Here is a 26,546-nt window from a genome sequence, read left to right on the forward strand (position 1 = left end):
ATTCTGAAACATGGATTTTTCGATAGGGTACATATTGTTTCCTAAGTAAAGTTTTGGCCCGACTACGGTAGGTCCCATAGTTTTGGAGCTATGGATCTTTAAAGTTCTTTTTTTTTTTCTTTTTTTTTTTTTTTTTCATGTTTTCAGCAGCCTATAACTCCAAAAGGAAGCATTTGTACACTCAGGTTGGTCTGTAGGTACGTTTTGTCTTATCTCGGCGTCAGGAATCACATCTCATACGTTGTCGGTATTGTTTTGAAACACCCTGTATAGCTGGATAATATGCGTACTAGTATGCTCTATACATTATAATTATGAGGAAGCAGTGGGATAATATTTGAATTGATGCTCCTAACAACTTAATGAACCGTGAATTTCAGTCTTAACAGTAACTTTTATTAGATTCATACGCTATTAGGGCAGATTTTTTTGTGTGCGAGTGTTCTCGAATATTTTTCTGCAATATGAAATTAGCATTAAAAGAGGATGTCAATGTTGGAAAGTGGGATATAGGCTTAAGACCACGGTGATTCATATTGTAGAGTACAGAATTGCAAATTAGACCTCTAACGGCATTATTTGATCATGAAATAAAGGTATATTGTAGTCAATTCATTCGACATAATCTGTTCCTTGTATTCTTTTTAGAACAGTTTAGATTATAAAATGTAACATGTATATACGTTAAATCCACCAATAACTGTCCGAATAAGTAGTAACTGGGAATGAAAGTACTGTATCTCGTTCTACATTCTTTAAAAATCAATACATTGTAGTGCATTTACTAGTTTTTCATATTTTTCTAACACGAATTTCAATATATTTTTTACGAAAGATTCTTAGAGAAAATAAGTTCCAACTTCCAGACTAATCAGCCACGGCATATCTACTCTGTATGGTTAAATATTGAGTGTGAAATGCATGCACACGATTTTTTTATTTTTATTGATTTTCTTATTTTTATTTATTTATTTTTTAGACAATTCGCTTCATTTTCTACCACTTGTATTTGCACCTAAGCCAATACACTTCGCAAATTAACAATTCTGTCAAACCCTGCGTGTCTCTGCAGCTTGTGAGCAATGGCAACTCAGCAACAAGCCATGTATCTGTGTAAACATACCCTTTATTTACTAGGATTGCTTATGCATAGACGCAGATTAGCATCCGACTATTATGCACCATGACTAAGGGAGACGGTGGTGACAAGAATGAATGAAATAATGGAACTACGAAAGTGAGCTTGCGCGGTGTTTGTTCACCACATACAATTTTACATAGCCCTTTTAAAAGCTATTCTAAATGAAACGTAGAGGCAGTGTATAGTGTTCCACTCACTATTAGTGGTTTATTTTCAATTTCCGAAAACTAGAAATAATATAATTCAGTGCAGTATATATTACTGGCATACTGGGGCAGAAGGGCTGTGGTCCAATTATTATATGAATAAACAGGTGAAGCCCGGGTTTTGATCACTGTAGGTTCTGTCTCGTATAATTTGTATGTTGAAAAGAAGTGTTCTCAGAGACCAAAAAATAAAATCGCAGAATAGACACCAATAACTTCACGGAACAGCAGAAATTAGAAGTTAAATTGAGAATATATATTTTCAGTTACACTAAAAGTTTCATTTGACTCTTCCTTTTCACAATGAAGATTTGACATTTTTGCATATGAGAAAGGTTTTTCGTCTCAGAAGAAAGCATTTTTGTTTCAGTTTCAGTTGGAATGTTCTAACGAGATCACTCAGTCCAACATGTATAGATACACAGAATATCCTTTTGATTTCCATAAGTCTGTCAACGTTCACATATCATGGGTTTGTATAGTCCTGCAGAAAAAAAAAAAAAATTCTTATATACGATAATTCTTACTTCAGTTGTGTGAGGTCTTTTCATTGTGATTTTGTTTAATTTGCCTACACTTTCAAGTAAGGTAGGTTCCTTTCAGGTTGCAGTATTACGGGCTACAGAAGACGCGTTCGCTTGAAAGCAAGTTTGCTTTCCTGTCTGACACAGAAGTTAACTTGCGTCCTTCTGTGCTGATTTAAGAAATAGCGAATTTGAGTGTAGGAAGCAAGAGATGATGAGATTGAGTGATCTTGCTGCACACATGGGCGTCATTTGGGATGAGCAGGCTGGTAATTGCGTTTCTCCACCCACCCCCCTCTCCATTGAATTTGAGGCACACATTCTCTTAAATAAATTGTATATGTGAAGGTCATGTCCGTGGACAATCTTGCCACCATGGCAAAATCTGAAGTAGTGCTACTGGTCACCATCACCCAACGAAAGACCTCTGTTCTAGAACAGCCCTTGGTGGGCTCTAAGGCCAGACTTTTGAAGTCTGACAAAAATACTTGGATTTTGGCTCTTAGGTAAATGGACACTTCTCGTTGGAAATAGAACTCAGGACGCTGCATTTGAAGCTGAACATCTAAAATTGCTATTTAATCGTAAAACTGATGTAACGATTGTGTTCGTATTCCATTAGCAAGCCTGTATTATGATACAAGTCTATGGATTTCAACTGCCGATATGCGAAATTGTTCTTTCTTTGTATTAGTAGGAATGTGGTCCTATCTATTTTGTCCGTCCCCGACATGTTTCCATCTTTTGCCGGTCCGTGAGGGTCGATAGGTTAAAAACTACTTGTATAAGTAATTTCTCTTAGAAAAATCCCGTGGGATAGTCAATGATCTTAAAAAGTTCGTTACTGAATTTTCTATGTCAGTGTGTTTGTGTGTGTTATTTGCGAATTTTTCAATGTTGAGCCCTCTGTTCGATAGAGCACAAAAAAAAAAAAAAAAAAAAAAAAAACACTATCTGGAAGAAGTGATGGAATTTTTGCGTCACTCTTACCATTCCTGAGATATTGGCCAAAAAATGCCGTTTTCGGGAGATTTAAGGGGCCATATCTCGGGAAGTCATAGAGAGATGGTATTTTGCGTTTTTTTTTTTTTTTTTTTTCAATTTTTAGCCCTCCATTTTGAGCATGTGTCTTCGTAAAACAACATATCGTAGAACGTTCTAACAGAACTCTTAAACAAAACATGTGGAAAAGATTGAGTACTCAAGGAAATTATAAATGGATAGACATATTACAAGAATTGTTTAATGAGTATAATAATAAAGTACATAGAACAATTAGTATAATGCCTGTAGGAGTTAATAAGAAAAATTAATTCTTATAAAGTGCATTCTGGCAATGTTCTTGGACCTACACTTGGGACGACTGAGTTATATATTTGGTCTAGGAATTAATTCGTGCGGTTTTACAAAAGATGGCGTAACTAGCTTATTGTCCCATAGTTTCGTTGATCCAAACATGCGTTGAAAACTACTGTCATTGAGCATCTTGTTTAGTATATGTCAGTTGCTTGAAGCGGAAACAACAACATTTTTTCTTCAACTGAAAATGGCGCATTTTGTGCCTGATAAAGTGTTTTTGCGGGGAGTTATTCTTCATTGCTTTAACATGAAGAAAAGTGCTACCGCAAGTCATCATATTTTAGTGGAAGTGTTTGGTGACCATGCTCTAGCTGAGCGAACGTGTCAGAAGTGGTTTGCACGGTTTAAAGGCGGTGATTTCAGCTTGGAAGACCAAAAGCAATTTGGACAGCCAAAAGAATTTGAAGATGAAGAATTGAGAGCATTGCTTGATCAGGATTCGTGTCAAACGCAGGACGAACTTGCAGATGCATTTGGAGTTTAGCAAACAACAGTTTCCAAACGTCTCAAAGCCATAGGAATGATTCAAAAGATGTCTTATTGGGTTTCACATGAATTGAAAAGAAAGACGTTGAAAGAAGAAAAACCGTTTGCGAATTGCTGCTTCAAAGACAGAAAAGGAAGGGATTTTTGCATCGAATTGTAACTGGTGATGAGAAGTGGATTCATTACGAGAATCCTAAACGAAAAAAGGCCTGGGTGAAGTAAGGTGAACCAGGTCCTTCACAACCGAAACGAGATATTCATTGTGCAAAGGTTATGCTGTATATATGGTGGGATTTGAAACGTGTGGTGTACTATGAACTTCTGAAACTTGGTGAAACTATTAATGGACACCGCTATCGACAACAATTAATGCGTTTGAAGCAAGCTCTGGCCTGAAAACGACCAGAATGGAATAACAGGCATAATAAACTTATTTATCAAGATGATAACGCTCGACCACATGTCGCAAAACCGGTCAAAACCTATTTGGAAAATGTCGGATGGAAAGTGTTACTCCACCCGCGATATTCACCAGACACTGCTCCGTCTGACTACTACTTGATCGATTGCATGAATAACGATTTGATTGGACAGCGGTTCACTTCTTCAGAAAATATCGAAAAATGGATGTTTGATTAGATTGCGTCAAAAGATGAGGAATTCTTTCGACACGGAATCAGTAAATTGCCTGAAAGATGGGAGAAAGTAGTGGCTAGCGATGGACAATATTTTTGTTAACGTATTCATTTACTTTGTTTTTGAAATAAAGCTTCAATTTTTATTAAAAACCGCACGAATTAATTCCTAGACCAAATATATATATATATATATATATATATATTTAAAACGATTTTCTTGAAAATACGTAAAATATTATATCATGGCACTAAATATTACATTAACACTCTGCAACATACAAATTATCATTAAAAAGACACGTGGGAGCGATTTTCTGAAGAAAAAGCAAACACCCAGGGGAGGCAATTTTTTCATGTATCATAAGTAAATATTTCCATGAACTAAAGCATAACGTGATGTAACCTAAGAAATCGGAGCGAGAATATTTGTTATTATCCGTCGTACATTTAATTCTTCATTATATATACTTTGTTTCGTTTATTGGACTATCCTTTTAATTTTTAATATGTTTGTTTACGGTGTTGTTGATGTACTTGGCTATGCTTGCGTACGATCTTGGCTACGTGCTTATATGTGAGCCGCTAACGTTTATGACGATTGAAGGAAGCGAGCAACACTGGTTATGTGGTCATTAAATGATTCACCTTGAACTTTGGTCAAGGCAGTTCCCAGCATTGGAGCAGATGTTTAAACTTTTATGGAGGCGGCAGAATGCGACGCACTGGAATATTGCATTGGGAATGAGGTTGCAGAATATGATGAGGTGTCAATCAGAACTGAAATATACGTGAATATCATGTCTCTACCCACGTAATTTTTATTAAATGTTGTGATAATGAGTGGATGACATTCTTGCATTAGCCACCAAGCACAATGAAAGAAAAATGCAGTCTGGACAAAGAAAAAAAAATATATTAATTTTACATAGTTATCTATATAGTTTTGTAGGTGACTATATACTTCTGTTGAGGTAACGGCGTAGTTTAGGTAGATCATGAAGTGGTTTTGGTTCAGTTGAATTGAGTTGATTTTGAGTTTTATATCCCTTTCAGCAGCGAGGCTATATGAAACTTGGATCTACGTATTAACGTGGAATCCGAACCACATGAGCTTCCGCCGGGAATCGAACCCTGGCTTCCCACGCCAAAGGCGCGGGTTTTCGGTTCAGATTCAATATTATGAGGTCAACACGTACACATACGCATATACGAAGGCAAAGTGTGGTGCATGGTGGCTTAGTGGTAGAACTTCACTTCTGGTACAAGAGGTCCCTGACCCGATCTCCGGCCGGGGCTGCTGTGGCTTAGTGGTAGAGCGTTCATCTCTGGTGCTTGGGGTCCTGGGTTCGATCCCAGCCCACGCCAAGTGAACTTTGTGGTGGACAAACACCGTATGCGTGGGTTTTCTGGGGTTTCTCCCGTTTCCTCCCACTTTCTTTATTCCACCATTTCATTCATCACTCATCATCGCCGTCTCCTTTAGCCTAACCGGCATAACCGTGGGACGTAAAGCTTAAAGATTTCATTTTCCGATCTCCGGCCACACGAATTTGTTTAGGACTTCGTGTCCGTGGGTTTTCCCGTCATTCTCCAATTTCCTCCCACATTTCCATCCCACCAATTATTTCATAATTATTTACTTGCTTTAATCTTCGTCTCCTTTAAACAAAAGGGCATAATCGTGGGACGTTAAACTAAAAAATTCATTTCATTCATATTTATCTCACTACTAATATATAGAGCCTACTTTAATTCCCAGCTACGTACTGTAAAGGAGGAGTCGTCAACATGTGGCTCGCGGGCCAGAAGTAGTCAACACGGCTCTTTGTCGCATTTCTTGTCCTTTTGGAAAAATAGGGAGCTTCTTAACGTAAATATCCGATTATATGACAAAATAGATGGCTACATCTTACAGTTCAAAATACCGCAGTATAGCTTATTGACCCATGAACATTGTTGAAGTTGTGAATGTGGCCTGCACTGTTTGGCGGATTCAAAATCCTTGCTGTTGAGTTTCAGGTATAGTTAAATGAAATATTTAGTTTAACGTCCAACGATTATCCCTTTATGCTAAGGGAAACGAATTAATACATGAAATTGAATGATTATTGTTTGGTCAAATAAGACTCCGACGGAAAGGAACACCCCGAAAAAAACGCCTGCATGATTATATCTACCACAAACTTACAATGAATTCGAACCAGGGACATCTTGCAGGAGTTGCAATCATGTCATCCTATGGTGTAGAGTCGAAAGCAAAACTGCTTTCTTCCTGAATTTCTTTTCTCTAGAATGTCGGAAAACGTTTAATCAATTTCAGTCTAGTTTTTGTCAACATACGCTAAATTGTATTTGATCTTTGACAAGAAGGCCTTAGCTCCGAATATATCCATTTATTCTCGAGTCATTGGTAGTTTAAAATTTAGCGGTGGGAAAGAATTTCTGCTTTCCAATGTCCTAGTAGCGTAGAGGTTTGTACGGGCCGGAATTTGTTGGCTAGCCGACTGAAGTTAGCCCGAAATGCTACAATTTTATAAAATTTACTAATTGACGAAAATTATGTTTATTATAAATATATATGTAAATTTCATCTGATATTGCCCGTTTCCACTTCAGTGGAATCAAAATTCACATAAAGAGAAAAGTAAACAGGAAGACGCTATAGTCTTACGTAGCTCTCACTGGCAATCTAGCGGCAAGTGTGTGGTCCTTTTCTGCACGGGGTCCCTGTTTGGGTTCTCGTGAGAGCTTTGGAGTTTCAACGCATTACGGTGGTTCGGATTCCACTTTAAATTGTAGGTCCACGCCTCGTACAGCTTCTGTACTGGAAAGAGATGATAAACTCCAACCAAACCAAGGGCCGCAGTGGCTTAGTGATGAGCGTTCACTTCTCGTGCATGGGGTTCTTTGTTCACGCCAAGTGAACTTAGTGGTGGACAAACACCGTGTGCGTGGGTTTTCTCAAGGTTCTCCCGTTTCCTCCCACTTTCTTCATTCCACAATTTCATTCCTCTTCATCATCTTCTTTCGCCTAGCTGGCATAACCGTGGGAAGTAAAACTTCAAGATTTCATTTCATTTTTCCAACCAAACCAAATAAAAATCTAAGAGATTGCTCAGATTTTTCTTTAAACAGTAGTGGACAAAAATATCTTTAGTTTAACGTCTCACGAATATGTCCTTTAGGCCAAGGGAGACGAACATTAAAATAATTGAATGATGATGGAAGAATTGGTAGAATGAGAAAGTAAAAGGAAACCCCGAGAAAACCCACGGACACAATGTTGTCCACCACAAACTAACTTGGTGAGGATCGAACCAGGGACCCCACGCAACAGAGATAAGCACTATACCACTGAGCCATCATTCCCCCTCCCAGGAAACACGTTTCGATTTGAGGTGTTGGTATTGTAAGGTGGGTCTCATCTTATACTTCCACTCTCGTTTCCTCCTACCTGATCATTCCACTAATTCTTCCATTATCATTCATTTGCCTTAATCATCCCTCTTCTTTAGCCTAAAAGACATAATCGTGGGACGTTAAATTAAAAGATTTCATTTCGAAACATGTTTCTCTCCCTCTTTCTCTGACTTCTCATTACCCAAACCAACCAAATAAGGAATCTAATATTATTATTGGATCAAAATGTAATTGCAGACTGGCAACGTGTTTATGACTGGTTGTTATTGAAACTGTTCTTATTCGTAATATCATATTTCACTACTAGCGTAGCTTTAACTGCTCTTACCCAGTCTTATAATGCGAATCTCGGTGCTGCTCTATTTCGCGTTCGTGGCCTCGAAAATTTCTTTACGGAATTGATAGGTGGTTCGAATGGATTTCGGTTCTAAAACCGATTTTCACAAAGCAGCAACTCAGGGAAAACGTTATTTGATTTGTTATCGGAACCTATATTATAACAAAATTAATGTTTCGTTGTTGCACGTAGTTCTGTCGAATTACAATTTCCCAGTTGCTCAACATCTGCTACTTTGGACGAACTTCAACTAACGGTGATGATGAAACTCTTTCAAAAACATAATTCAATGTGACTGTAATTTTTTGATTTTCGTGAACAGAACCGATAGGTTGAAGTGAATTTTGATTCCCGTACGGAAGCACATTTATTGAGGACCCGGAATCAGAACTCAAAACAATATCAGTTCCTTTATCACTAACAACTAAAATTTTATTTAATTTGCCTATCCTGATGCGGTGATATTTTGTTGTAAGTTTTCTTTTAGATCAACTAGATTTTCCTTAAATTTTCCGACACATTTATAATTGACGACAATAGTGATAGGCGTCCCATGGCCATGTAGCTAATTCACGTGATATCTTTATGCATGATTCCGGGACTGATTCATAGTAGGGGTACTACGCGGTGCTGAAATATGAAAGTAACCAAGAAAGTTCTATCGCTTTTTCATCCACCACCTTCGAACATCAATGACCTTTTGCCAACGTTCTGGAAGGCCATGGATTCCATCGCGGTAGAACTTGGTGGGTCGTGAAGCGAAGAGTGTATTAAGTTCATTTTGCACCTCTACTAGGGATTTGAACTGACGTTCTCTAAGGTGATTGTCCAAGGAATGGAACAGGTGATAATCGAATGGTGCAATGTCCGGGGAGTACGGCAGATGCAATAGTGTTTCCCATCAAAGGCGTAGAATGGTGTCCTGGGCCACATGGAACTTAGCATTGTCCTGTAACAGGAGAACCCCTTTGCGATTCAGAAGTTTTGATTTTTGAGTTTCGATTTTCTTAAATGCGGCTCAACTGCTGACAGTACACAATTGCATCGATGCTCTGACCAGCTGGTAGCAGTTCCCGATGCACGATGCCGCGAGAAGTCCACCAAATACACAGGAGGACCTTCTTCTTGTGCAGTGCTGGTTTCGGATGTTTTGCAACCAGTTCATTGGATGCTAACCAATGATGACGATGCCGTGGAGCTTCGTACAGGATCCACTTCTCATTACATTTCAACATCCTGTCCAGAAGTGACTCCTTCCCCAGACAAGACAGCAAAGAAACACGGGTGTCTGCTCGCGTTGCCTTCTGGCCCGGAGTCAAATCACGTGGGACCCATCGAAAGTTGATGGAGGTTCTGCCGAATGGTTTCTTCGTTCACACTGAACTGTAGTCCTAGTTTCTCACATGTCTGGCCACTGTCTGCCTCAATTGCTGCCTGAAGATCTTCATTTAGCGCATGTGTTGTTCTTCCGGAACGTAGTGTATCTTCGAGTGTTACCGTCCTTCAACATGTTAAACCACCACTGCACAGTCCGCATAGTCACGACACCTTTCCAAAGACCTGGCATATCTTCCGTCCCGCTGCAGCGGCGTTTGACCCAAGTTTGAACTCGTACAGCATACACGCCCTTATGACGCTCTGTGGAGGTCCCATATTCACTCTGTCCTTACGCAAGTTCACGGTGTAACTGCTTCGATATATCCACACCAACACCTGACCTTCGCCTTATCTCCATTCGATTCTACTCACGGTGTGAGGAACAGTTGAACACAGACCTCCACAAGAAGCGAAAGAACTTTCTTGGTTACCTTTATAGTTGTTAAATTCTACTTAAGCCAGTTAATCAGCCGACAATAGTACAGAGTGAGGTAAAAGTCCAACAGCACCTTTTTATTTTTGAAACGGCTTGAGGAAAGATGACGAAACTTCCGATGTGGGTAATTGGAGTGGGAGGCACACGAGAGTGTGCTGTTCGGCGTCATGGCGGCCGTCTTGAAACCAGCCATTTTGAATTTAGGTCCAATATTCAAATGGACGAGGGTATGCAACACATGATTTTAGGCTAGAATACGAATCTGAAGTTATTTTTCACCTAAATTATATCAGTAATGAAATTTTGTGAAGTAAACGTATCATATTCCATCATGTAATGGCTTTTGATTTGTCTTTTTAGGTAATGTAACATGGTATTCATCCGCCTGGAAAGGATTGGAATTGTTCTCCTCAATGGGAACGCAGTGCCAGAGCCATCGCTGATGACTTCAGTGCCTGGCATCCAGAGAGGAACAACATCGCACATAACACAGTGTTGCGTATTTTGCGGAAATTACAAGTTTCTGGATCTGTACATGAACAAACAACGCACTGAATGCCCGAGGACTGCAACGAATTAGGCAACAGCGACGGTAGTTGTAGAACCCTTGGTGAAAAGCTCGAAACGCAGTACCAGACGTTCACCTTCTGTTTCAGGTGTTAGTCAGATACTCCGTGTGTTGCACACAAACAATTGGCATCCATACAAACTACAACTGCACTAATATCTAACCAAGGATGACCCAGATAGGAAAATGCAACTTGCAGAATGTGCTGTGACGAAGTGTAACGTGGATCCCACGTTTCCTCTTAATGTGTTGTTTAGTAATGTGGATATGTTCAATGTGAACGGTGAGGTCAATAAATAGAATCACAGTTATTGGTCAGATACAAACCCAGCATGGACAGATGCGTCGAGAGGAATCGGTGCAGAAAAGGTGAAAGTATGGTGTGGAATATGAAACACTCGTATCATCGGGCCTTTCTTCATCCATGGGACAGATATCTTGTTTTACTGCGGGAATAGGTGTTCCCATCACTGCTGAACCCAGAAGATGACTTCCTGCCGTTTTTCAAGATGGTGCGCCACTTCACTACGCATTATGTGTCAGGGGATGGTTGTTTGCACAGCTGCTGGGCCGTTGGATTGGTCATCGAGGGCCAATTGAGTGGCCACCCCGTTTGCCCGACATGCCACTCTCAGATTTTTATCTGTTTAGCCATTTCAAAGCACTTATCAAGAAATAATCACTGATCTCCGACACCTCGAACAACGAATCAGGCACGCTTGTGACTCTATGACGCCGGAAGTGTTATTATGTGTCCATCAGGACTGGAGAAAACGACTTGCATTATGTGTAGCACACAACAGGAAACACATAGATCATATCTTGTAGGATCCCACATGCAATGTTTCCTTCAGAAAATTTCATTACTGAATAAATTTAGGTAAAAAGTAATTTCAGATTCGTATTTTTGGTGAAATTCTAGCCGAAAATCATGTGTCACATGCCCCCTTCCCATTTCAAATATTGGACCTGATTTCAAAATGGCCGCTGTGATGCCAAATGACACCGTCCGGTGCGCCATCACCCCAATTAACCAACATCCAAAGTTTCATCATCTTTCCTTACGCCGTTTCAAAAATTAAAGGATGTGATTGACTTTTGGCTCACCCTGTACAATACTTCATCAATCCAGTCCCGTGTAGCATTTATTATTATTATTATTATTATTATTATTATTATTATTATTATTATTATTATTATTATTATTATTATTATTATTATTATTATTGCATCAAAATACGATCACAAACACGGAACGTGTTTCTGAGTTATTGTTATTGAAACTCTGCTTATTTGTAATCACTAATCTTACTACTAGCTTAGCTTTAATTGCTCTCACGCAGCTGACAAAAGATGATCCTCGATAAGGGTTAAACTATACAAAAATCAATGCATTAAGTAACTTAACTTTTCCTTATTTCACACGATAAAACTTTATTTTTTACTAGAATTCCCTTATGGCTAAATGGTTAGCGTACACGTCTTTGACATTGGAGATCCGGGTTCGATTCCCGGCGGGAGTTCATGTGGGTCGGATTCCACGTTAAACTATAGGTCCACGTCACATATAGCCTTGCTGCTGAAAGGGATGCTAAACTGAAATCACATTTATTTTTTGCCAATGTGACTTCCCTCACGTACCGCCTCTAGGAGTATAAAAAATTTGAGCTACATGATTGTATTCTGAGTTGCATTTAAAAAAAGTTAGAAACAGTATGTTTCCATTATATTATTGGTCTATGTACACGCATGTCCAAAATGATTGTTGCATATCTATAACAAGTCTTGTGTGAATATAATTGGATAATGATATCACAGGGTACTTTTAATACTGTTACTATGTGTATAATCGGGAAATGTTTATTTGTGGTAAATTTCATAGAAAAGAAATTATAATTACGAAATTAGAATGAATACAGCAAAATGTTGCTAAATGGACAAGAAAAGTTTTTTTTTTTTCCATTATATTGTTGTTATTTACAGCTCTTTTGACATGAAATTTACCACATACATGTCTCTGCCGATTATACACATAGTAAGAGTATTAAAAATACCCTGCGATATCATTATCCAATTATATTCGCACAACAACACTTGTTATAGATATGCGACAAGTATTTTGGATATGAGTGTACATATGGAAAATACAAAGTCATTGAGTATTCATAAAATAATTAGTTTATTTCGTCAATGATTTAATGGGGGATTTTTATCTGGAAAAATCTCTTTTCAGAAAGGAAGAAAGAACAACAATTCTGTAGTAGGAAAGCAGTTAAATATGTAAGAACGGGTTAAGTGCCGAGAATGGCGGCCCCGAAATAAAAATTAAAAAAAAAAAAAAAAAAAAAAATACGGAGACAGGAACAGAATCAGAGAGGAAATATGAGAACGAGAGTAACAAAGGTTAGAAAGGTCATCCCTGTAGGGTGATTAACAAGGGACAAAACGTTAGTAAAATTATGGACTCTATGTGTTCGCGGATTGATGCAATATGAGGCGAGAAGACAGTAGAGCACCCTCTGACAGTGTTTCAAACCCCTGTGTTATTAACTAACTTCTTATGTGTATGCTGCTGTAATGGAGGGAACTACATAAATGTAGAGCGAAAACTAGTAAGAGGGGAGTTTAATGTGAGAGAAATTTAGTGATTTGGGGCAGAATTTTGGGCGGTATTCCATGCTATAAGAGGCATAAATTTGTAAAAATCCACGGAAGATGTTTTTTTATTTGTTTGTTTATTTGATTTTACAAATAAAACACAGTTCTGACCAGAACAGAATGAAATATATTAAAAACTATACTTACAATGTGTTACAGTTTCAAGGACCTAACGCCCTCTTCATCAGACACAAACAAGTGTAGAGTGTTTGTGTCTGATGAAGAGAACGTTAGATCCTTGAAACTGTAACACGTTGTAAGTATAGTTTTTAATATATTTCATTCTGTTCTGGTCAGAACTGTGTTTTATTTGTTACTCTACTTATCCAGAGCCATGGAGTTTGTTCATTTTGATTTTACAATAGGATTGAAGAAGTAATCAAAATATATCGGGATATTACACATTAAATGTATATTAAGGTAGAAGTACAAAATGGAAAATGTGTTCTGTACCACGTAGTACTTCACGTCCTGGTAAAATTTTGGTACACCACATTTTGGAAAATTTACATATGAAATTCAGTACTCTGCATGAAAAGATATATTTATGAGGAAAAATCTTAATGCGAGAGAATTAAATACAAAGCAATACGGCTATCTTTTACGTTTACAAGTGTAGGGTTAATAGTGCAAAATCATTATAAGTATTTTATGAAGAATAAAGTAAGTGAGTACATATGAAAGATGAATCTATTAGATGCTATTTTACACCAGCAGTGTATTTCTGCACAGTGTACAAAACCAGTATTATGTTTACAAGTGCAGCGTTACTAGTATGAAACCATGACAAATGCTATTGACAGTCGTATCATTGCCAAACCCCACTTCTTTTCAATACCCTCGCATACCGACCGTCGCTGACACGCCTGCTTCCTGCGGACGCACCTCCTTGCTGCCGTTCGGGTCTTCTGCTGCGCTCCTGCCCTGACCCAGTTAGATAGCATTCGTGCTTTTTAGTGGCGACAAAGTTGATTCGTCTTTAATGCACCGTAGTTCTACCAAGTCAATTCCTTCCTCCTATAAATGGAACTGCTCCTTTAAGAAACAGTTTCTAAGGCAATAAGAGTACATGTTATGCTGAAAGAAATTCATTGTTCAGGAATGAAGGTATGCCAAATTGAATGTATAGCACACATGAAAGAAGTATTTCCTTTTGCGTTCTGTAACTGTTAATGTGCTAAGGACGTTTCTTTGATAGGGGCTCCACCCCTAAACGCTTCTTAAAAAAAATTATTTGCGTGATACTATAGGCATTGTTTATAGTGCTGGTTGGAAACATTGGAAGAAGAGGAATAGAAGTGCAAACGGGCGAGAAAATAAAAAGACAAATGCCTAGTTGTGCAGGATGCTCTGTTTAAATTCGACATTTTACGCACAAAACTACGGAAGTGGAGGAGGCAATTAACCCTCGGACTACCAACGGGTGGCGGGGGGTTACTTTGTGCCCATCTCAGTATATTTTTTGTAATTACTTGTTTAATCGTTTCTTTAAAATTGTAAGAAAATATGCTATTGCTCAACATGTTTAGCTAAAGCGTATACCTTACATTTGTTCAAATTGAACGTTAGTGTGTATCATAAAATTTTCTGTTTAAAGTTGGTGTACACAAGGTTGGTAGGAGATGTGACTTGACGTTTAGAAATGTCACTCCTAGATGGCAGCATAATAAATAGCTGTTAGTCTTATTCTGTGTACTGCTAACTTTGGTCCCTGTAGATTTTTGAGTGAGTTTCTAATGTGTTTCTTTTGCAAGATATATTTAATCTTAACAGGTGGCACAAAATACTGCCCCTCTTGGTAGTCTGCGTTACAAAAAAATACCTAGGTACTGCGTGGGTTAAGGTTTCTAAAAAGGCATGGAGTGATAAATTGTAGAAAAATTGCAGAAAATGTGGTAAAGAGGGGGATATAAACAGAAGAGGGTCGTCATCATACATTAAATTGCAACTGAAAAACGCGTGGGAAGAAGTGTCGACAAAGAGTCTCAGCAGTGAAGGGTACATTTTTGGAAGGAAGATAAGTGACTGTGGATAACGTTTTCGAATAAATAAGGAAGGTTGATATCAATCACGATATAGCAGTTTCGAAGCTGTATCCTCCATCGTAGTCAGAAGGGGAGAATACATTGTCCTAGTAATTTCTGAGTAGTGCATAGTTTGCAACACTTAACAGTTCGAAGACACTAATTTTGCGCAGTAATACTACACAGATGCATACGGATGTAGGAAAGAGCAAAGAAAATATGAAACTAAGGAATATTTGTGATTATCAGTAAATAGTGAAGGCTTGGAATGTAACAGGGGTAATTGTAGGTAAGGTATATGAAAGTAAGAACAGATAAGCAGCAATACAACGTTGAAAAAAGGTTGATGTGAGTCTTATCTGGGGTCGCCATTTGCGGCAGTTTATCCGTAAAACCTCGTCACCTATTCCAGATAATTGTTATCTGGAATAGGTAACGAGTTACTTCATATTTAACTGCTTTCCTTCTACAGAATTACCGTTCTTCCTTTATTTCTAAATGTTGTAGGTTTTTTAGATACCACTCTTCGTCTAATAGTTCATGATTTCGATTAATGCATAGATCACCATCCCCTCCCCCATGCATTAATTGAAACGATAACTATATATGACCAACGATATTACGAAATGCTACTAAGCGGTTAGCGTACGCGCCTTTGGCGTGGAAGAGCCGGGTTCGATTATCGGCGGGAGCTCTTGTGGTTCGGATTCCACTTTAATCAGTAGGTCCCGCCTCATATAGCCTCACTGCTGAAAGGGACGTTAAATTCAAAATCATCTCAACTCAAGTCATTACGAAATGCTAGTTTTTAATGTTTTCACGTGCTTTTGACTGTATAATTATTTTGCTGTTTTTTTTAAAGATAATTTATTAAAACTTCAAAATGACAAGAATTCTTCGGTTACAATATAGTTAATAAGTTTAAGTTGCTGTGTTTTAATTAACACTTTCCAATCCAATTTTTCTGCCACCATCATATTCACCAGCTCGTTATGTACTTGTCGTCACTTCCATACCTCCTCTCCCTGCCATTTTCCTATCAATAATTATTTGATATCATATGGTAGTATTTCTCTATAGACATTTCAAAATCTCAAGTTAATAAAGCTCTCGGTATATGTTCAGGTTTTGAATCCCTTTCTAATTCTTGGGGGTTATGACTTCAGCTCATTCGAGTATGATATTAGTGCAAGCATAGTAAGAAGCTGAGAAGACGAGGTAACATTATTCCAGTGAATATGAATGTGTAATTCAGTGAGATTGATGTAGGGGCTCTAAAATATTCATCAGTGCTCTGACTAATTAGTTGATATTTTGTAGCAAGTTCTACGAGGAGGTATCGTAAAGTTTTAATTATCACCAGGAAGTTATGATGATGAAATTTTGTCAGTGTTATATTTGGTCCTTATGTGCGTAATGTTAAGGAAATTTGCTCCTATATATATATATATATATATATATATATATATATATATATATATATATATATATATATATATATTACATGGTGTGCCAAACGTGACCAAAGTGCAAAATGAATAAGATTGAGGCTCGCAGTATGATAAAGTTCTTGCATTTTAAGGGTTATAATGCCAGACAGATTCAGGACGAGATGAAGGCTGTGTATGGCGATGATTTTCCATCTTATGACACCATTGTAAAGCGGAAAAAGAAATTCCAAACTAGTTATATGTCCGTCACAGACGACCCAAGACCTGGAACATCATCCCTGACAGAAGATGCGGCCACTGTAAAGAAAGTGTAGCGTTTGATCCTCGAAGACAAACGTGTAACAATCCAAACGATTATGAATGTGGCTGGTCTCAGTTATGGTAGTGTGTGGAAAATTATCCACGACAAACTTCAGATGTCTAAAGTATCTGCACACTGGCTTCCTCGTTTGCTAACCTTTTCCGAAGCACCAGCTCGTTCATCTCAAGTTGCTGTCGACAAAGCAAGGGTGTGTGGCTTCCAGGTATTGCAGCATCCGCCTTATTCTCCCGACCTCGCACCCAGTGACTTCTCTTATTTCCCCAAATGAAGAAACCGTTGCGTGGTCGCCATTTTGACAACACAAATGACGTTATTCATGAAATGGAAGACTGGTTTGAAGCACTTTGTGCGAACTTCGGTATTCGTAAAGTGAAAGAGCGCTGGGAGAAATGTGTAAATCTGGGTAGTGACTACATAGAGAGGGGTTAACAACAACAAATCTCAACAGTCCCTATATCCTGATAATTAAGCTTTGGATATGACGGAAAGCTATTAGAGATAACTGCAAATGCTGTGATCTGTGAATCAGTAATTGACAATACTTACTTTTTTATGTTTTTGTTTATTATTATTATCCTTTCGGTTCTTACGTATAACATTATGTTGCACTCTAATTTAAACTGCTATCAATGTGTTTGGATTGGATTAACAAATAAGCTTATCTTTTTTATTTTGGTTTCAGGAGAACGAAACGTCAGGCTAAAGTATTGGAAGATAATTACTGGGACTGCAGTGTGTGTACTTACAGGAACACGGCGGAAGCATTTAAATGCCTGATGTGTGATGTACGAAAAGGAACTTCTACCAGGTATGAGCTGAATATTCGTATATATTGAGGTAATCATACGTTTCATATTTAAGACAATTAACTACAGGCGTCACCGTGGAATGATCCGTCTTATAATTGGCCTATTTAAGCCTATTTACCTATTTAAGTTGGCCTTCTTTCCTTCAACAACAACTGTCCAGCGTAAAATTTCATTGTGCTTGTATCTGCGAGACGAGACTAACAGATACGATTATTGAGTCTTCCGGTTGCGAAAAATATTGATCCTTCATTGGTTTGAGGTGAAGGATCAAATGGAAAAAAGCTATTACGGTAAGGCCAAGTCTAAATATTTTCACTTCTTAATCTTGGGTGAAAGCAAAAAGAACTAGTATTTCAGTTACTTGTTTCAAATATTTGAAGATGACCATGGTCACACATATCCTGTTGTGATTTATCTTGTCAGGTCACCTCATCATAAATTGTTGGTAAGAACATCCTTTCATAATCGTTAGATCCTTCTAAAATGTTTTATATGTCACGCCTCTTTCCTACAAGGAAACTGATATTCCAAGGTAAACTTCATCTGCCTTTCCTCCCTATTAGAGCCTTTCTATTTCAACTGTGCTCCTTCTGGCGCTGCTGTCGATGTGTGTTTTCCCGTACCTCCCTCGAAAGAGGAGGGACAAGTTGCTGCGGCTGAGATCTTTCAATTGTTGAATGCGGAAGCGTTGCCACAATGAATTATTTCACGGACTTTGCTGTCCACTGTCTTGTTAGCCGTTCTAAGTAGCCTACCATCTTCACTCGTCAAGAGCAAACGACTTAATGACAAATTGGCAACACAGCTGAGATCATTAATTTCTTTTCTCTAAACAAAGGGAGAATTTCCTCCGTCAGAGGGGGGCGAAAGTATATTTCACATATTTTCCATGGGCACACCTGAAATAGACAGGCTCTAGTAGTATGTGGAGTACTCTTGAACTTGTACGTGAAATCAACTCAACTTTCAAACAAATTCTGTTTTTACCTTCGCTAAATTTCTGTGCAATTCGGTGCAGTTTTTGGTACCACAGGAAAATTACAAACCCTGATATTTCAGGTTGATGTGTGAACTGGTTTCGAAGTCACAGGCCTCCCACAGTTCTGAAAATTTACTAAGAATTGCATGAATGACATATGTTCGAGTGGCATTTGTGTTCGATTCCCGGTGGGGACACTCGGTTGAAGTGTAAAAACTTCTCAGGGCAGCCATTCTGAGTGAGGTTTTCTTCATTCACACCAGACAAATACTGGGATAGTACATAATCTACAGTTCCCAGGACGCTTCTTTTCTTCCCTTTCCTCAGATAGTGTGATCTCCGAGCGACGTCATCCCTCATACGTGACGGGCAACATGGCTATAGATGCCAAAAGCCAAGAAATCTCATTCCTAATCCTAATCCTAGTGACGGGCTAACATGGCCATAGATGCCCGAAAGTCCAGAAATCTAATTCCTAATCCTAATCCTAGTGACGGGCTAACATGGCTATAGATGCCCGAAAGCCCAGAACTCTAATTCCTAATCATAATCCTAGTGACGGGCTAACATGGCTATAGATGCCCGAAAACCCAGAAATCTAATTCTTATTCATAATCCTAGTGACGGGCTAACATGGCCATAGATGCTCGAAAGCCCAGAAATCTAATTCCTAATCCTAATCCTAGTGACAGGTTAACATGGCCATAGTTGCCCGAAAGCCCAGAAATCTAATTCCTAATCCTAATCCTAGTTACGGGCTAACATGGCTATAGATGCCAAAAGCCCAGAAATCTAAATCCCAATCCTAATCACAATTGATATTTGCGACTTATCTAAAAGACTTAGGACGTTGATTAAAGGTGTGATTTTAAAGCCTATAATTTCGAAATTGGTTCACAATCAACTTGAGTTTTTCCCTTGTTCCACATACCGATAATTGCGGTCAGAATATAAAATCTCACTGTAATCTGTAAGGATCGATCTGAAACCTTGTGTTGATTTGACATGGAATGACCCTTGAGGACTACGTACGTCACTTCAGGAATATATGTTATCACTGTTAGCAGAAATCAATCAACGGTAGTTACTAATAGACTATATGAAACCTTCCAATATATTTATTTTCCCTTCAATTTTTCAAATGTACTATTAGAGTATTCTTCATCAGGCCACAAAACTCAAGTCGTTATTTTATGCAGTCTTCATATTGCTCTTGTATTCTAAGAATTCTTAAAAGTGACAACATACATACACTCGACCGAAAACTGCTTCAAATTACTGTATGTATGATGGGTCAGGTCAACATTGCTTCTAATTTGCTGATCATATGTAAACCTAGATTTTATAATTTTAAATGTTCCTTGTATCTAGTTTGAAAAAAAAAAAATAATAAAACAATTTCTAATCGTTACGTTTATTTTCGTTAATGTAATGGGTGATAATGACCTGCAGTTCCTCTCCAGATTACCTTTCTCAGTATTTAACAATGGATTTTTATTCTTTATGTAACACGCTTCGAATACGTTGTTTTCAGTGTTAGAGGTCGTCGGACGTAAAAATTCCACTTTTTTGACTGTGTTTAGTAGTTTTGTAAGTGTTTCGACAAATCTGAAATCGACTCCTTATCCTTACGGGACTCCCTGATTTGTTCTTTTAATCTCTTACAAAACTACTAAATACTTACAAAGTACTAAACACTCATCACAAAAATTCTACATCAGGCGATCTCTAACAGCGAAAGAAACGTATTCGAAGCGTATTACATAAGAACAAGAAAAATTAATTGTTAAATACTGAGAAAGGTAATCTGGAAAGGAACTGAGAGGTTATCATCACTAATTGTATTAATAAAAATAAACGTAACGATTAGAAATTGTTCTATTACTGCTTTCAAGCTAAATACAAAACAACGTTCAAGATTATAAAAATTGGGTTTGCATATGGTCACCAAATTGGAAGATTTCTTGGCCCGGAGCAGGACGTTTGGGCGCAGACGTTTAGGCACGAGACGTTTGGTTGCAAAGCAGTCCACGATGAACTGCTTCGGCGTGGTTGTTCGTTCTTAACTGGTCATTGAGAACTATGTCATACAGATTCCATATCATCATTGAAAATAATGCTGTTCTTCTTTTGCCGCCCAATCGTATCGTTTCTTTACGTTAGATATAATATAAAGCACAAAGATTCGTTTTGGGGTGTCACAGACTGTTTATAGTAAATTTTATTTGGCCTGTTCTTCCTATTTCAATGTATAGGTAGTGCCTATAAGTGCCTGTTTTTATGAAATCTGAAATAACTTTTTTATTAATACAACAGAGCATCAACTATCCGGCCTAATGGGCAGATCAAATAAAAAAAGCATTCAATAAATACTTCGTGAATCACCCATAGCATTAAAAACACCATTTTTATTTCAAAAACAGCTCGTATTCGTTTCTTCTAATCTCTTGATATAGGCCAGTACGTAATAAACATTTCTTATGTTTTATACCACGCATTTTAATAATTTATTATAGAAAATGAAAATATGTACAAATTTAAAGATAAATTTAAAAATGTCTGACTCAAAAAATCAAGTACACAGTACAGTATGAATGGTTAGTCACATCTTTAAAATAACTAAACATTAACAAAAAACGTACGTCTTTTTTACACAAATTGCATGTCATTATTACACACACACACACACACACATACACACACACATATATATATATATATATATATGTATTATTTTATTTTATTAAAAGGAAATATTCTTTTAAAACTAAGCCGCATAGTACGGACACCGGATAGTCAATAGATTATTCAGGATGTTATTTTTAGTTTTTACAAAATTATTTGCGGAAGTTTTTCGAAATTTCCAGTGCTCAAACATCCAGGTTCTAGTTATGAAATACATCATAATATATGTAGGTAGGTAAATCTATTTGGATAAAAGGTTTTGCGGCCAAACGGCCACGCCCAAATGTCATGGTCCCTTCTTGGCCTGGCCACATTGTACATATATTAATTTGAAGCAGTTGTTGGTTGAGTGGATGGATGTTGTCTAACTAACTGACTCTATGGCCAATAGAATCCGGGGGTTCAATGCCGCATTCACAAAGGCTCTCCATTGACTTCTGTCCTTAGCCAACTGGATCCAGTTTCTACTTTGTATTCCAATTTCTGTGAGATCCATCTTAATATTGCTCTCCTATCTGCGCCTAGGTCTTCCTAATTGTTGTTTTCCGTTTAGACTTCTAGTTAGAAATTTGAAAGCGTTGCTACTTTCTTCCATCCTGGCTACATGCTCTGCCCATCTCAGCCATCTAGATTTGATGACCCTAACAATGTTTTATAAACTGTATAAATTGTGTATTTCCTCATTATGAAGTTTCGGCCATTCCCTATTCCCATTTCTCTTGGGTCCGAATATTCGTCTCAGGATTTTGTTCTTAAATACTTTCAGTCTACGTTCTTCCCTCAGAGTAAGCGTCCATAATGGCAACCATACTGCCACTTTTAAGAATTCTTACAATACAAGAGCAACGTGAAGAGTCTACACACAATAACGAGTTAAGGTTTGTGGTCATGATGAAGAGTACCCGAGCAGTGGATTTGAAAATTCCAAGAAGGAAAACAAAATACGTATAGGAAGGAACACTATTCAGGTTAATAGATAACTAGCAAATCAAATCAACAATGGTTACAATCTGCTACTTCCAGTGTTCATTTTTTATATGCACTTTATAAATTATCTATTCCAGCAGCATAAAAACTTGTCAGTTACTATTGACAGTGAACGACATATACTTTAGCTCTATAAAGATTTATTTCTCTCAAAAACAACGTATGAGAATTTCTCCCTAAGCAGTTCATTTTGTTCATTTCGATGTAAACTATCGATTGGTATGTATTAACTTTAAACATTAGTATAGCTAACACAGAAAGAGTGAAAAAGTGAATGGCTGGACCGTGACTCGAACCCGGGATCTTCGGCAAATCGTCCTGATGCGTCAACCACTACTCTACTCAGTTTACTTCCCAGAACAGTCCACGCACACTCTCACTACTAAACTCTGTGTGATCATAGGAATCACGTGGAGTGAGAAAGTGTGTGGCTGTTCAAGGAAGTAGAGTGAGTAGAGTAGTGGTAAAAGGGGTAGGGGGAGTTCAAAATATATTTCAAAATCAGAGTATCTTATGGGTTGTTATAATTACACTTTCATTGATATGCGTATCCTAAGAGGGGAAGAAGTTCAAAGATTTTCCATAAACATATCTTCCCCGTGCGAACAGCGGGTACTTCAAGTAGTAATACTACAGATATATTAAAACAAATAAAACATTAAAACTGTACAGGAAAGGGAAATGGAATAATTAAGGTTTATATATATATAATACAGACGCGCATCCAGGATATGATCAAGAGAGGGGCTAAACCATAGTTTACCACTTTATCCACAGTAAAGTAGGATTGAAGCTCATTTTATTCAGTGTATACTTGAGCGACAAGGAAGGGGCTATATAGGCCTTGGATCCGCGCCTATATATATATATATATATATATATATATATATATATATATATATATATATATATATATATAGCGTGTTTCAAAACAACACCGACAACATTTGGGAGGTGATTCTTGACATCAAAATAAGACAAAAAGTATAGACCAACTTGGGTGCACAAATGCTTCCTTTCGGAGTTATAAGGTGCCGAAAACATGAAAAAATGAACTTTAAAGGTCCATAGCTCAAAAACTATGGGACCTACCATAGTCGGGTGAAGACTTTACTTAGGAACTAATATGTGTTCTATTCAAAAGTACATGTTTCAGAATCCTAAGGTACTCACGCAACAATTTTTATAGAAGCAGTTTGGTTATGGGCATATAATTTCAGGTACTCACCAACTACCTCTATAAATATTGTTGCAAAAGTACTGCAGGATTCTGAAGCATGTATTTTTGGATAGAGCACACATTAGATCATAATAAAGTCTCGGACTACGGTAGGCCTCATAGGTTTGGAGCTATGGACCTTTAAAGTTAATTTTTTTATGTTTTCGGCAGCCTATACCTCCGAAAGGAAGCATTTATGCACCCAAGTTGGTCTATATTTTTATCTTATCTTGGTGTCAGGAATCACCTTTCAAACGTTGTTGGTGTTGTTTTGAAACACCCTATATATATAATACAATACAATGGACTGCAATCTTTTTAACTTCAATTTTACAAATGCTGAGTCTCAAAAGCATAATTTAATATTCAGGAAACTTTTTTTAAAAATGTAATTACTACTAATAGTTATGTATAGTGTTTTGATGTGTATTTGCTTTAATCCTGGATGAGAATAAAAAATATTGTGTGTCTGTATATTTGTTAGCGCCTCAATTCATTTTTAGTACCCAATTTCATATGCTATAAAGTTTTTCCAATTAATTTCGTAAAGAGAATTTTCTTCTAATTTATATACTCTATAATTAGAAAATGATTCTTATAACCGAGTAAACAGTTTTAATATTGTATTTTTTAAGAAAAAAAAAACGGTGCCAGTTTTATTATAAGTGTAAAAATGGTCCCGTGTAGCGTAGTCGCTAACGCTCTCGGTTTTGGTGCGAATGGTCCTGCGTTCGATTTCTGGTAGAGACGGTCGAGAAGGTGTACAGGCTTTTCAGGTCAGTCATCGTGAGTGAGGTTTTTCCTGGATTTTCCTCTTTCACACTAGGATGATACCTAAATTACAAGACCGAAGCCGCTTCCTTCCTCTCTTCCTTGGATAGTGGGCTCGCTGAGAGACTTTGTCCCTCATACGTGACGGGCTTAAGGCCGTAGACGCTTGTAATGCCCAAAATGTGTATAAATAAATTAGTGTAGAAATAGTTGTTAATTTCGTTTTTTTAAAAAAAAATCACTCAATCAATCATTGGTCAACAGAAAGCAAATACTTCTAATGCTTGTAATATATAAGATAGTTCACTGAGTATAAAGATGTAAATACTAATTGAACTTGCTTTCCGTAGTGTACATTGAAGTGTCTTTTGAATTGAGTGCATGATATTACTTCCAGAAAACCAAGGATTAACCCGCAACTTGTGGCTCAGCAAGTTGCGCAGCAGTACACCCCGACGCCTCCAAAGACGAAAAAAGAGGGAAGCAAAGAGAAATCTGAGAAGAAGAACTCCTTCTCTGAAAATAAGTCAGTGAAGAAGAGCAGGCATCCGTAAGCATTCTTTTTCTACTTTTTTTCCTGCTTTCTTTTTAGAAAATAATTTGTCAGCTTAGCTTATATTTCATAAGTGTTAATTCTTGTACATTGCACTGTTGTGGTGAGAGTGTACAATAAGACAACGTCGTGACTCGCTTATTATAAGTTTTCATTTCCCATCTTGTCACAGTTCTAAACCTTTTAGAGATGCTCAAAACAAATGGAAAGTAATGTGACAAGGCTTTTAAATCAGTGCGGCGTAGATTTACTGGTGGCATTCTCACTTTAGAGTCAAAAGGTTTTGAGTTCTTATCCCACGACCAGCCATCCTTACTGTTTTCCTCAGTTCCATCAGGTAACTACTAAGATGAAACTGTATATATATATATATATATATATATATATATATATATATATATATATATTGCCTTATCTCCAAAATCTCCTTATTTCGTTGTTAGAGTTGTTTCTAATGTAGAATAGCTTCTATTAAGCTGGCTGTATCTTCAAGAAATAAATCTGTTATTTATGACTTGGTTCAGGCAAAGTGTTTTAGAAACCACACCTCCCGTGCAACCTCTTAACCTTATGAGAAAATTTGTTACATCCTTCTACCGAGAATATTTTCTGGGTGTATTACCGGAAGTAGATTCTCTGTATTAGCAAACTTATATTGTAGTATCTCCTTTACACTCTTATTCTCCCTAAATAGAAAATTTTAGCAAAATTCGCTAATTTATTATTATCATTGGGCCTTTTGTGATACTCAGTTTCGTTGTCACTTTACTATTAACATTATCTTTCTTCTTTATTTTAAAGGTTTAATTGGTGTGCGTGGTTCAATAGGGTTCTTCGTTTGTTGTTCTCGAGTAAAATTTCAGACCCTTCTATTTTGCGCGCCTACTGTAATATTGAACTTTCGGTAATATACACTATTAACAGCTCAGCATGAATGCCAGATATTTTTTTTTTAAATATTCTTTTTATGTTGGTTATTTTTTATCACTTGAATATTTGTTATAAAACAAAGAAAGTGAAAGATTATCTTGTTTTACACTTTACGTGAGAAACAGTCGAAACCGTTAATTGGAAATGTAAACACCTTTGTAGTATGCTTCTTTATACAAGGGCTGTTTATTCAATTTACTGGGTTGGTGCTGTAATAAATTATAAGGACGACTGACCATCTATTCGTCCTTTTTCCCTTCAAAGTATTTTTCTGCAGCATCTACGCACCGTTTCCAACGTTCTCGCCATCACTGGAAGCAGTTCTGAAACGCTTGTTGTAAAATACATTGAAATCCCCGTATGTTACTTTTAGTGTCTTCGATGGGGTCTAAATCGTTTCCCTCGTAAGGTGGATTTTAGTGTAGAGAATAGGAAAGAGGCACAAGAATCTGCTAGTAGGGGTATGGCGTACTACGGAGATGTTCCTTTTGGCGAAGAAGTAGAACACCATTCCTGAAGTGTGACATGCAGCATTGTCATGATACCACCGCCACTGTCTAACACTGTATCCCTTGCCATTGTGGAACGACCAATAGATAGATAGGTGAGATTCGGTAACTTGGACCTATACCAGCTCCAAGGAGAAACTGAGCTTGCCTTATAACG

At 37.5% G+C, this 26,546-nt stretch overlaps 2 protein-coding genes across 3 annotated transcripts in view; one reads left to right on the plus strand and one right to left on the minus strand.

The window, feature by feature from the left end:
- LOC145687934 (uncharacterized) overlaps nucleotides 1-26,546 on the minus strand; it is a 196,919-nt gene that overhangs the window by 119,248 nt on the left and 51,125 nt on the right. The gene's annotated exons all lie outside the window — the stretch shown is intronic.
- The window catches only part of RYBP (ring and YY1 binding protein), a 54,028-nt gene that overhangs the window by 8,411 nt on the left and 19,071 nt on the right, over nucleotides 1-26,546 (plus strand). For both annotated transcript variants that reach the window (XM_081761500.1, XM_081761501.1), the window contains exons 2-3: nucleotides 17,630-17,755; nucleotides 24,795-24,947. In XM_081761500.1, the coding sequence (XP_081617626.1) occupies nucleotides 17,630-17,755; nucleotides 24,795-24,947 (279 nt within the window). The remainder of the gene's footprint in view (nucleotides 1-17,629; nucleotides 17,756-24,794; nucleotides 24,948-26,546) is intronic.

The sequence above is a fragment of the Thermobia domestica genome, chromosome 6, assembly GCF_964235325.1.
Source record: "Thermobia domestica chromosome 6, izTheDome1.hap1.1, whole genome shotgun sequence".
NCBI classification, from domain to species: Eukaryota; Metazoa; Arthropoda; class Insecta; order Zygentoma; family Lepismatidae; genus Thermobia; species Thermobia domestica.